Here is a 13183-nt window from a genome sequence, read left to right on the forward strand (position 1 = left end):
GCGCAGCGAGGGTACCCGCCGCCTCTGGCTCCGCTAGGGACGCGCCAGGCGAACAGCAGGCGGCAACCTTGGGTTCCTCCTAAGCTACTGTTGAGGTCAGTTTAGCGAGGCGGCCGGCGGGAGGCGGAGCCAGCGAGTCGGCCCGCCCCTCGCCTAGAACCCGGCAGGGCGCCGGGCGTGGGGCACCTAGCAACTGCACCTCCCGCGGGGCTAACCTTCGAGGCCGGCCTGAGCTCTTAGCGAGGCTCTGCCCCGCAACCAGGAGCCAGATACGTCAGTGCTGGGAGAGCCCTTCTGATGCATTTAGCATCTTCCTAACTTTGCCGAAGCCCATTATTAGGTCTCCCGCGGCTGTTCTGAGTTTCTTCTACTCAGGAGCACTTGTAACTAGCGTAGCCTCAACAGTGGGAAAAGGTCCGATTTGCATGCAGCCGGGATATGGAAAGCAGCTGTTAGACATTCTTGACAGGCCCAGGGGGCAAGCAGCTAAACGTTTCGGTGGCAGCGCCCCGCCGGAGCTAGGACCCAGGGCCCCGCTGCGCCCAGAGCCGCGTCACCAGAACCCCGCCCCCGGGTCGGCGTCTCAGCTGAGCGACCGCAGGTTCCCAGCCCGCCCCGCGCCCCCCGGTGCGCACTCTCAGTCCGGTCCTCCCGCCCGGGCCGGTGTGCTCGCGCGGGGAAACTGAGGCAGGGAGCGTGCCTGTGAGCTCGTTCCTTCCTCAGTCCGCACCCCACGGCCCGCGGGGCTGCCGTGCCCTCTTGAGACCCGCATGGGACAACAGGGAAGGACAGGAGGAAGGGGAGGGGGCCAAAACCCAGCAGGGTCTGTGGAGTCGGCCGGTCCTGCCACACTCAAGATGGCGGCGCGGCAGCGGCGAGGTCCCTCAGAGGCGGTACCAGCGCATGCGCAGCGCGGAGTCCCGGCCCGGGACACAAGATGGCGGCAGCGGCGCTGGGGAGGGCGAGGCGGAGGCGGCAAAACGGGAGGTCGAGCAGAACGTGTAGCCGCGTCCCCTCGAGTCCGCTCCGGGCAGGTAAGAGCCCCAGGAAGCCATGGTCCCGCCGCGAGCCGCTCCGGGGTCCGGGGATCCGAAGCCGAGCGGCGGTGGCCCCTCCGGCGCTTTCCGCTCGGGGCCACCGCTTGCCCTGTCTCTGCCGCCGCCGCCATCTTAGGCCCGCGGGTGGGCGGCCGGGCCGGTGGCTTGGGTGAGGGAGGTGGGCCCGGAGAGCGCGGGTGGAGCGGCCTCTAGGGCCCCTCCGCTGCTGCCGCCGCCACCGCCTTTGTGTCGGGCTCCGACTCTGAGTCGCCTCAGCCCGGGGGCGGGAGCGCGCGGTGGGGCGGGGGGCGGAGCCCGGGAGATGGGCCGGCGCGCGCGCGCCAAACAGCCCGCCCCCGCTGGTGTTGGCGGGGAGGGGAAAGGGTGCGCGCGCTGGCGCGGGTGGGGGAACCCCTCCTCGAGCGGCCCCCGCGCCTGCGCATTTCGCAAGTCCTTTGACTCCGCCTTCCTGGTTCCGAGGGTTCTGGTTGGTGCATTGTTGCGATAGTCCCGCCCCATCTTCTTCCAATCCGGTAACCGGGTTCTTTCCTTCTGGTGGGTTCCTCCGGTTGCGCAGATACAGTTGTTTATTTAAGCGGGTCGGCGGTGTCGAACTGCGGTATGCGCGGGGGTCGGGGAGCCTCGATGAATAAAAACGTCATCTTAATGATAGAGTCATTTCTTACGTAAAGTGTACAATACACTGGACTCTACGTATACAGACCCTAGAGGTCGAAAGATTCGTGTTTGTAAGTCGAAAGCGGCAGAAGGATCTGGACCCCGGGTCCGCCCAAACCCAGAACGGGTTCCTCGGCCGCCGACTTGTTGCTTCCAGATCACCTGGGGAATTAAGAAAAAAATTTTAATCGTAAAAAAATGGTGATTTGAAGCAGTGTTAAAAATTCGTCATCCCGATTCCCAGATCCACCTTTCGGGGTGGGTTTAGAAAGTACAGATTTCTTGTGTATCTCCCCTCCCCATTTCTGATGCCTAGGACGTGAAGTGAGGGACAGGAATCTGAATTGTTTTACGAGCCCTCGTGATGCGTAGTCGGTTGTAAAAGCACTGCAGTGTCCGTCCCCATTTGGCCTGTAATTGTGCTGCTCTCGCTGCCCTGTGTGGTTGAGCTACGTAGTTGGTGCCGCCTGGATGCCACACGATATTTACTGGGGAACTGTCAGTAAAGATGAACATGCTGTGTTACGTAATGCATTTGCATGTACTATTATTATTGTAATTTTAAAAGATTGGTTTAAGAGTGTTTTTTTCTGCTCACTGTTGGTGGCTGGGAGCATGCCCCCGATCTGTGATATGTACAGTTGGCCCTTTAACAACACAGGGGTTTGGGGCACTGATCCTGGCAGAGTCAGAAATCCCAGTATAACTTTCCACTCCCCACTACTTAGCTACTAACAGCCTAATGTTGACTGGAAGCCTTACTGGAAACATAGGTAGAGAATGAAAACATTTTTGTGGGATCCCTGGGTGGCGCAGCGGTTTAGCGCCTGCCTTTGGCCCAGGGCTCGATCCTGGAGACCCGGGATCGAATCCCACGTCGGGCTCCCGGTGCATGCAGCCTGCTTCTCCCTCTGCCTGTTGTGTCTCTGCCTCTCTCTCTCTCTCATTGTGTGCTTATTAAAAAAAAAAAAAAGAAAACATATTTTGTATGTTATGTGTATTATATAGTGTATTCTTAAAATAAAGTCAGAGGAAAGAAAATGTTAAAATCCTAAGGAAGTGTAAATACATTTATAGTAGTGCATCATACTGAAAAAAATTGCGTGTAAGTAGACCCACACAGCTCAGACCTGTGTCATTCAAGAGCCAAACGGTATGTTCACTTTTCTCTTGTCTTCGGGATATTTTGGTTGATAGGAGCAGCTACACAATTCATGGGGTCCAGTGTGCAAAATGAAAACGTGGTCCCTCTTGTTAAAAATTCATTAAAAATTTCAAGAGAGTGACAAGAGAGCATGAAACCAGGCTTAGGGCCCTCCTCAAACCGGGCCTGTGTGACTACATGCTACGAGTCTATGAAGGTGAACCTTTTGTTTTGCAAAGCTTGAGGACCATTTTCATCCTTTCAATCTCCAGATCTCCCACAGTGTCTCCTGCCCCGTCCTAGAGGCTCCCAACTTGCTTTGTGTCGCCCCTGTTGCTGTTAGCCCTGCTCTGCGGCATTTCACTGGTCTGTGACTCTCTTTTTTTCTATTTGCTCTGCAGTTGCTGATGCAAGGAATTCCCTGGGCCCCCGTCCACTCCACTGCTGACCAGCCCACCCACCTGTGCTGAACCTCCTGCAGATCTTCCCCCTGCCTCTGTGGGACCCTGTGACGTGGGGGCCCATCCAGTCGGAGAAGAAAACCCTCTCATGCTAGCGTTGCAGACCCCAGAGGGTGAGAAAAAGAGGGACCTTGTTCAGGCTTGAGACCTATGGGCTCAGCCCCAAGGCACCGGGGATCCCTCCTCCCCAGAGAATCAAGCTTTTTCTCCCCTTGGTTAGTGGTTCCGAACCTTTTGTTACCATGGCCCCCTTTGGTTGTATGTATGTCCTCTTGCTCCGTGCATTTTTACTGCCAAACTGTACCAATGAAGTCACCATTCACTTTTCCCTTTCCAAATTAACAAAGACATCTATGACTGAGTGTACAAATAAAATTAATGTCCCAGTGATTCCTATGATGTTGTCGATAGCCAATCAGAGCTTCTGATCAGCATGAGATAATCAGTGTGACCATGATGAGTTGATAAAATTTTAGCAAGCAAAGATAACTGATGTTTCACCATGCCTTTGTGCTCTTTTTTGGGTAAATGTTTGATTTCTTTGGGTGTTGTGACATACTGAGAACAACTTTGGGATCACCAGTCCAATCTTATTTGGGCCCCTAGGAGTCCACCAGCCAGGTCAGAAATCACTGGCCATTGAGGCTCGCACTGGGTGTGCTTTGGGTGGGGGTGGTGGAGAATACAGAAGGAGCTGAAGGAGCTGCCCTGCTTCCTGATGTTTAAAGTAAATTTTCACATGAGGATGAGGAAGGACAGAATTAGACATTTCTTCTCAGTCCTACGGGTTTCTTTAGCAACAGATTGTTTTCTGCTCTGAAGCAGAGAATGAAGCAGCCACTCAGATGCCTGTCCCCTCTGAGCTGTACTCTGTTCCAGTTAGATTTTATTGGATAGGAACAGGAAAGAGGAGGATTTGCTGTTCTTTTTTGTGGGAATAGCTTCTCAGGGGCAGACCCTGTTCTGTCTTCTGTGCCACCCTGTGCTTTATAAATATTTATTTATTTTATTTATTTATTTATTTATTTTTTTGCTTTATAAATATTTGCAGAATGAATAGAGTTCCTATTGCGTCCAGGTACCATGCTGAGCACTGGAGAGATGAACTGGGCCCAGTTCCTAGCTCTGGGAGTTCTGACCATCTGATGGGTAGACAAACCCAGCTGATAGACAGGACTGGGTGCCACAGTGGAGATGTTCATGGCCCTGCAGAGGAGCTCTGACCACCTAGCTTAGGGGAGGGAGAGTCCAGGAAGGCTTTCTGGAGTAGAGTGGATAAGTGACAAACCAGGCAGAGAACTGGGGAGAGTATGTCAGGCAGAAGGAGCAACAGAAATGCACCCATTTTACAGCCTGAGGGGACTGCGACTTAGATCCCAGGGCTCCTCTGCTACCACACTGGCCTTCTGGGACAGGACTGAATTGATTCCTAATATCTGCAAGTGGTCAATGGAGCCCTCAGTGGATTGTAATTGGTGGGTGAGGGGTGGAGCTGACCTCCATGCCCTGCTGGCCTGACACCCTTCGGTCCTCTGTGTGGCAGGTCCGGTGTGGGTGCTGAGATGGCCAATGAGAATCACGGCAGCCCCCGGGAGGAGGCGTCCCTGCTGAGTCACTCCCCGGGCACCTCCAATCAGAACCAACCCTGTTCTCCAAAGCCCATCCGCCTGGTGCAGGACCTCCCAGGTACTGGCGAGGGGCAGGGCAGGGTAGGGTGGTGGGGTAGGAAGGATGCCTCAGGAGCAGCACTGACCCTGGCTGGGTTCCATGCTTGTTTGCAGAGGAGCTGGTGCATGCGGGCTGGGAGAAGTGCTGGAGCCGGAGGGAGAACCGTCCCTACTACTTCAACAGATTCACCAACCAGTCCCTATGGGAGATGCCTGTGCTGGGCCAACATGACGTGATTGTGAGTGCCAGCCCAGGGCAGGGGTCCAGAGCAGCTTCTAGCATCTGGGCTTTCCCTAAACGTCTCTTGAGCCTAGCTCCATCTTGGAACCTGGGGATACAATGGCACACAGATACATTCCCGCCCTTGTGTAACCTACACTCAAATAGGGGAGACTGACCCCTAAAAAGATGATTGTATTAGTGTGATATTGAACCTGAACTCCATGTCAGGCACTGTGCCTGTGATGCAGTTGTGAGCAAGATGGATCTGGTCCTGCCCTTGTACTCTCAGGGGCCCCACAGTCTATTGAGTAGCTGGCAGGATGGCGCTGGCACGTGCATGAAGGATAGTGTTAGATTACACCAGGGACCCTGGTCGGCTAGAAGGGAGGGGACAGGGAAAGCTTCTCTTTGAATTAGCATTTAAGGTGACAAAGTTAGTGACGTGAAAGTTGTCAGATGGGAGAAGCGTGTTCTAGGAAAGAAGTGTCAATGTGATCAAGGAAGTACTAGCACGAGATGTCTGGCAGAAACGTGGGCTTTTGGATCCCTATCCGTTGGGGCAGACTTACTTTACTGGGCATAATTAAGCCAGTTGGCACCCCCATTTTGTAGATGAAGGCACTAAGGGTCAGAGATGGGAAATGACTGGGCCAAGACCTTGAGCCAGTACGAGGCAGAGCTGGAGTTGAACCCAATGTGATTTCAGGGCCACCCTGCCTACCATCACTAGTTCTTTGTGTCACCAAAGGAGTTCCAGTGTTCAAGGAGAAATTAACGTGTACAGAGGGTTCCTGTCATGTCAGATGTCCTGTTAGGCTGGTCATATTCATGGACTCATTGAATCATCTTCCCAAAGGGAGGTTGGGCCTGTCTTAGCATGGCCATTTTGAAGGTGAGGGAATTAGGAAAGAATGTAAGTCTCTCAAGGTCACACAGTTGCAAGTGGCAGGCAGGAATGGAACCCCGTGTTCTTTCTGCATCCCAGCCTCTTTTGCTCTTCTCTGAGCAGTCGGAGCAGGGGGGCATCAGGATTCTATGTTATTGGGGCTTCTAAGCCACTGGCACCACTTGCAACTCTGCTGGTCTCCCTCCACCAGTCGGACCCTTTGGGACTGAATGCAACTCCACTGCCCCAAGACTCAAGCTTGGTGGACACCCCCCCAGCTGAGAACAAGCCCCGAAAGCGACAGCTCTCAGAAGAGCAGCCAAGCGGCAATGGTGTGAAGAAGCCCAAGGTGAGTGAATGCAGGCTGTCAGGATGTGGCTGGTAAGAGGCTGCTCTAGGTGGCAACCAGCAGGTTTCCTGCAAGGGCTGGGCAGTGGTAGGTTGGGAGGGGGCCTGGTGCACAGCCTGCCAGCTGCACCAGTGTAGCAGCCATAGGCCAATCCTCCTGACCCTGATACCTTTTTTTTGTTGTTATTCTAGATTGAAATTCCTGTGACACCCACAGGCCCATCGGTGCCTAGCTCTCCCAGTATCCCAGGAACCCCAACACTGAAGATGTGGGGGACATCCCCTGAAGATAAACAGCAGGCAGCTCTCCTCCGCCCCACTGAGTGAGTCCCTGCTGATGGGCTTGGGGGCATCCGTCATCAGTGCAGCCTGCATGCCTGGCATCCCTCCCTCCTTTTCTTCTACTTTCCTCAGTGCTCCTTTCTGTGCCCCAAGGGTGTACTGGGACCTGGACATCCAGACCAACGCTGTCATCAAGCACCGGGGGCCATCAGAGGTGCTGCCCCCGCACCCTGAGGTGGAGCTGCTTCGCTCCCAGCTCATCCTCAAGCTTCGGCAGCACTACCGGGAGCTGTGCCAGCAGCGAGAGGGTAACTGCTCCTGGGCTCCGGGACCCTTGTTTCCACCTACCCTTAGCAAGGGCCAGGCTCGACCAGCTGGGCTTGGGGATGGTGCTGTGAAGCCTCGTGGCTGAGAGCATAGGCTGTGGAGGGGACAGGCCTGCTGGAGCCCCAGGTCCGCTGACCGCTTACAGAAAGGGTGGCTGGCACCAGTAACCACAGAACTAGTCCGTAACCTTCCAGAATGCTTACTGTCAGATACACACGAAGCCTTTTTGTGTGTCTGTAAGAGAGCATAGAAACAAAAAAGTGCCTGTACCTCACGGCATGGCTACTACTACACGGAGTAAGTGGATTGGAAAGCCCTCCGTACACTGTAGCTTTTATTAGTTGTAAAGCAGCCTGCTAACTATGCAGACATATAGTTTCTCCTTTTTCCTCTTATCTAAGTAACATTTACTCACACTCTGTATAAAACTAGCGGTTCTCAGAGGACACTTAAGGGATATTCCCTAGAGGATGTAAAACTAGCGGTTCTCAGAGGACACTTAGGGGATGTTGCCTAGAGGACGAGCTGCTGGCATAGTGGGCTGTCGCCTCGGGTGCCCCATCCCTCCCGTGTGCTGGGCCCACACGCAGGCAGCTGACTGAGCCAGACTTTCACCACCTCTGCTGTCCTGCAGGCATCGAGCCCCCTCGAGAATCTTTCAACCGTTGGATGCTGGAGCGCAAGGTCGTGGATAAAGGCTCTGATCCCCTGTTGCCGAGCAACTGTGAACCAGTCGTGTCACCTTCCATGTTTCGAGAAATCATGAATGACATTCCCATCAGGTACAGCCCACAGCTGGGGCCGACTCGGGGGGCTTTGGGTCTGCATAGCCACTCCTGTGTAGAAGACTCTAACCTTGCCTGCTCCATATGCTAGGTTATCCCGAATCAAGTTCCGGGAGGAAGCCAAGCGCCTGCTCTTTAAGTACGCAGAGGCTGCTCGGCGGCTCATTGAATCCAGGTTTGCTCTCCTGCCCCAGGAAGCTGGGTGTGTGCTCAGAGTGGGGAAGTGCTGGGCTGTCTGGCCCATCTCATGGAGCTCAGTCCCTGCTCTCCGTGGCAGGAAGGGGGCAGGCTCCCAGAGGAGGAGCAGGGGCTTTGAGGGAAGCCCTGGTGCCTCAATGTTAGTGCAGGTGGGTGGGAGGAGGAAGCGTGGAGCAGCTGCCGGACAGCTGGCTGTTATGTGCCCTCAACTGGCAGGAGTGCGTCCCCTGACAGCAGGAAGGTGGTCAAATGGAATGTGGAGGATACGTTCAGCTGGCTGCGGAAGGACCACTCGGCCTCCAAGGAGGACTATATGGTGAGTGGCCCTGGGTGAGGAGGCTGGTGGAAGGGCTCTGCGGCCACTTCCCACAGCAGCCTGCTTAGGCTGGGCTGGGCCCCACCGCAGCCTGTCTGCAGCCCAGCAGACCTTTGATGCTCATTGGTCCCAAAACTCCCGCCATATAGAGGTTTGTCCAGGCTCCTGGCTCTCTCTTAAAGACTGATCCTGTGCTCGGCCACACATGAGAAGTATCTGCCTTTTCAGCTTAACATCTCCCTTGAATAGATTTTTGGACACAGATTGACAAACTGCCTTTTCTTGGGTGTGTGCGCTCACCACAGTTAAGAGCCGGCACCAGATTCAATTCCCTCCTTTACTGTGTCCACAGCAATTCTGTTTTCTGGCCCAGACCCATCACTTCTTTAACTCTCCACCAGCACTAGCAATGGGCTTTCTTTTCAGGACCATTTTTCACAAGAGACAAGGTTTCGCACTTCACGATAGTAACTGTACTTGACACGTAGAGTGACAAAGGTAGGTGTACTCACTAGCCAGTGACTCATTTTCACTCATCACTTTCACACGTGTGGTTCAGCAAAATTACAAATGCCTAGTTAAATCCTTGCAAGTTGCTAAAAGCTCAAATTTTAAATCTGCAATGACCAAGGACCCTGTTTTATAATGGTCTCTTCTCCCTGGTAGATGGCGAATGCTTTGTAAGTGGGGACTGTGCCTGGTTTGTCAGTTTCCCCAGCAATTATCATGAGATCTGGCACAGTGTAACCCCAACTATAGATGCTGGCATTTATTAGACACTTGCTGTATGCCAGGGGCTTTCTTAAGCCCTTAATGGGAATGATCACATTTAATACTCAAACTGCCTTCTCTGGTAAGTATTTTGTGTTCCCTTAACAGTTGAGAAATAAGACTCAAAAGACACCAAGGGACTTGTCCAAGTGACACAGCTAGTACGTAGCAGAGTTGGTTTCAAAATGAGGACTGCTGGAACCCACCAGCCCTCCTCCACCAGCCCCCTAGAGCTCTGATTACGAGTGTCTCCTCCAGGACCGCCTGGAGCATCTGCGGAGGCAGTGTGGCCCCCACGTCTCAGCCGCAGCTAAGGACTCTGTGGAGGGCATCTGTAGTAAGATCTATCACATCTCCCTGGAGTATGTCAAGCGGATCCGAGAGAAGCACCTTGCCATCCTCAAGGAAAACAACATCCCAGGTAGGGAGCCAATGGCAGGGAGCCAGCTGTGAGGCTGTCAGCTCTGTTTCCCGGCCCCTGACTGAAGGGGAAAGTGAGGCTTGGTTTGGGGAAACCCGTTTTCCCCAGCAGTGTCTGGGGCAGGACCTGTTGTCCTTGAGCTCAGGTATTTCAGCCCTCCTCCAGGAAGTGGACAAGGGCTGGGAAAGGGGGAGCCAGAAGGTGGTGAAGACAGGCCCAGGGTAAGCAGTTAGGGGGACTTGGGTTTACACCTGTTTCTGCAAGCCCCATCTCCCCCACACTGCAGACTAGGATCATACGAGAACTTAGTGGTAACTCAAGAGTGCTGGCCAAAAAAAGCTCCCTAAACAAGGTGTTTTTAATTCCTGTGAGAGTGATGCAGTATTCCTGCCTGGCAAACTGGGGGCCCATGTCAGTACAGAACGTGTTGACCTGGGCCACCAGCTCTCGCCCTTGCCTGGCTGTTAACGTGGTTATCAAACTATCTGAGCTCTGTCCTGCTCCTTCATGGGATGAGACTTCCCTCCCTCAGCTACTGGGGTATGCGTGTGAGGCACCCAGCATGCAGTAGGCACTGGGGCTGTCCAGGAAGCCATGGCCCCTGACTGCTCTCCCTGCCCACAGAGGAGGTGGAGGCCCCAGAAGTGGAGCCCCGCCTGGTGTACTGTTACCCAGTACGGCTGGCCGTGTCTGCACCCCCTATGCCCAGTGTGGAGATGCACATGGAGAATAACGTGGTCTGCATCCGGTACAAGGGAGAGATGGTCAAGGTCAGCCGCAACTACTTCAGCAAGCTGGTAAGAGCTGGGGTGAAGGGGAGGCAGGTCCCCCCAGGTAGGAGGTTAGAGGAGGGAGGGCCAGCTGCTTCTTGACCCAGTGTCCTCGGCAGGAGACCAGTGATTAGGGAGGGAGGGAGGGAGCATTGCTGAAGGCCATTGCCCTCTGTTCCCCAGTGGCTGCTTTACCGCTATAGCTGCATTGACGACTCTGCCTTTGAGAGGTTCCTGCCTCGAGTCTGGTGTCTTCTGCGGCGGTACCAGGTACAGGCCTGGGGCGGCAGTGGGAGGGCTCCTCTAGAGGGTGGGAGAAGGCTGAGCCTCAGAGGCTGACAGTGGCCACCGTGCAGATGATGTTTGGCGTGGGCCTCTACGAGGGGACAGGCCTGCAGGGATCGCTGCCCGTGCACGTCTTTGAGGCCCTCCACCGACTCTTCAGCGTCAGCTTTGAGTGCTTTGCCTCGCCCCTCAACTGCTACTTTCGCCAGTACTGCTCTGCCTTCCCGGACACTGATGGCTACTTCGGCTCCCGCGGGTGAGAACCAGGGGCTGCCAGGGCCCTCTGCCCAGGGAAGGGGTCCCCTAGAGCGTAGATCTCACCTGGGCAAGCTACTTCTTAATAGGGTCTTGGAATCGGGTGGTGTTGGGTGTAAGCCCTTGCTGCCTGTGGGGCCTTGGACTGCTCACTGTACTTCGGGAGCTGGTGGGTTTCTCAGTGAATTAGCGTTGGCTGGGGTGGGAGCACATGGTCCAGGCACTGAGAGGCATGGGAGGTGGGGATTCAGACCTCAGGGACCTGACAGACTCACGTGGGAGATGGGAGGGGAGGGAGCACGAATGAAAGGAGATGCAGCCTCCAGCAGAAGACAGGCTGGGCCAAAAAGGGGACAGGCTCTGCAGCTGGGGACCCCTGGCAGGGGCTTGTGCTGTGATGGCAGCAGAGTCTGAAATGGGTTTGAGTTCCAGCCCTTCCATGAAGTGCTTGGTGCTTTGGCCGCCAAACCCGAGCCTCTCCATCCTCAGCCCCCAATGAAGTCGGCCACACTTATGGCCTGACCGTGGCCCATCCCTTCAACAAGGTGGGGGTGGCACCCATTTCTGCTTGAGGGCCTGGGTCCTGGTAGGACTTTGAATGCTCACCTCCGTCCCCAGGCCCTGCCTGGATTTCTCCCCGCTGAGTGGTTCCTTTGAGGCCAACCCTCCATTCTGCGAGGAGCTCATGGATGCCATGGTCTCTCACTTCGAGGTGCGTGTGCTGCTGTGGGTGGGGGTGGCCAGCAAGATTGCCAGCCACCTGGAGGGCAGCCTTTGATGTCTGCCCGATGCCTCCTCCCTCCCACAGAAACTTCTCGAGAGCTCACCAGAGCCCCTGTCCTTCATCGTGTTCATCCCCGAGTGGCGAGAACCCCCCACACCGGCGCTCACCCGCATGGAGCAGAGCCGCTTCAAACGCCACCAGCTGGTCCTGCCTGCCTTCGAGCACGAGTACCGCAGTGGCTCCCAGCACGTCTGCAAGAAGTGGGTGCTGGGGGAGGGTGGGGCTGGGAGGACTGGGCCTTCTCGCCAGGCCGAGCCCCACCCTGAGCTGCTCCTTTGCCCACAGGGAAGAAATGCACTACAAGGCCGTCCACAACACGGCCGTGCTCTTCCTGCAGAACGACCCTGGCTTTGCCAAGTGGGGGCCGACACCAGAGCGGCTACAGGAGCTGAGTACCGCCTACCGGCAGTCAGGCCGCAGCCACAGCTCCAGCTCCTCCTCTTCCTCGGAGAACAAGGACCGGGACTCGGGCCGCGAACAGGGCCCTAGCCGCGAGCCTCACCCCACTTAACACATCCTGCAGGGAGGAGGAGCCCCAGGGTGCTGGTATGGACTGCTGGGACTCAGGCCTCTCGGGGCTGAGCAGACCCCAGGACCCTCCCCCTGAGGTGGCTGCAGGACTCAGGCTGCCAGGTCATAGGAAGATTATGGCTCTGCCAGGGCTCCCCCTCCCTGCCCGATCCCCCAACTCCTCACCTCAAACTCACTCCAACTCCTGTGTAAATAGATCCCATCCCTGCCCTTCCGGTCCCTACCATCTTATTGCCATCTTGTTTCATTTGTAAAAGGAAATACAGAACCCTGCCCTCCCCATTGAGAATGTGTGAGGGTCTTGAGGGCAGAGAAGGCGGAGAACCTGGAGCTAGTCTTGGGACCACACACTCTCCACCCAGGCCCACCTTCTTATGACACCCCCCCCCCCCCCCCCCCGGCCTTCACACTCCAACCTAGGGCTCTGGTGTCTAACTTCCCACCCTGCTGACCCCACAACTGAGTCTCTGGTGGCCTCTGCCTACGTCCAGTGAATGTGTGGAGTCCAAAGGCCCACTTCATCTATGTGCAAGCTGTTCTCACAGCCAGGCCTCCACTCATACCTCCAGGGAGCAGACGACTGGGGCTGTGCCCAGGCAGAGCGCTAGACTCCTGCTAGACCTGGAGCTGCCACAGTGAGTGGGCAGCCAGCTGATTCACAGTCTAGGATCAGTAGGAAGAGCAGCTCTGAGCCACCAGAGCTTTAGGGTATGGTCTCCGTGCAGATAGGCACCTGGCTGTGCTGCCCTCTGGAGACACAGAGGAGCAGGTGTTCTTCTGGGGCCCGGGGAGAGGGGAAGGAGGTCTGAAGGTGCTCATAGGGGTTCTTACCAGCTCAGCCATCTCTCCCAGTATCAGGCCTCTGCCCCAAGGGCCTGCTCTGCTGTTGGGCCACCACACTTACAGAGGTAGGGCAGGCCGCACTGTGGAGCTAGGCAGCTCTTGTGAGCTGTAACAGGCTCTTCTTTCCTGCCATTTCCCAAGTCCTTGCGGACAAAAGTAAGATGGTCAGGA

General features: G+C 55.7%; 1 protein-coding gene across 2 annotated transcripts; it reads left to right on the forward strand.

Annotated features, from left to right (window-relative positions):
- Nucleotides 1-617: 617 nt before the first annotated feature.
- Nucleotides 618-12458, forward strand: PCIF1 (phosphorylated CTD interacting factor 1). 2 transcript variants are annotated; one of them, XM_077873373.1, is made up of 17 exons: nucleotides 618-1034; nucleotides 3261-3433; nucleotides 4864-5006; nucleotides 5102-5226; nucleotides 6308-6445; nucleotides 6637-6767; nucleotides 6880-7034; nucleotides 7688-7835; nucleotides 7930-8013; nucleotides 8253-8352; nucleotides 9382-9544; nucleotides 10169-10341; nucleotides 10498-10584; nucleotides 10671-10855; nucleotides 11473-11566; nucleotides 11663-11838; nucleotides 11924-12458. In XM_077873373.1, exons 3-17 carry the CDS (start codon nucleotides 4883-4885, stop codon nucleotides 12147-12149), a joined length of 2109 nt encoding a protein of 702 aa, XP_077729499.1. In that variant the 5' UTR covers nucleotides 618-1034; nucleotides 3261-3433; nucleotides 4864-4882; the 3' UTR covers nucleotides 12150-12458. The 2 variants fall into 2 exon arrangements, with proteins under 2 accessions (XP_077729499.1, XP_077729500.1); XM_077873374.1 differs by lacking the exon at nucleotides 618-1034 and adding an exon at nucleotides 1545-1656.
- Nucleotides 12459-13183: the final 725 nt, after the last annotated feature.

The sequence above is a fragment of the Canis aureus genome, chromosome 26 (genome assembly GCF_053574225.1).
Source record: "Canis aureus isolate CA01 chromosome 26, VMU_Caureus_v.1.0, whole genome shotgun sequence".
Taxonomy (NCBI): Eukaryota; Metazoa; Chordata; class Mammalia; order Carnivora; family Canidae; genus Canis; species Canis aureus.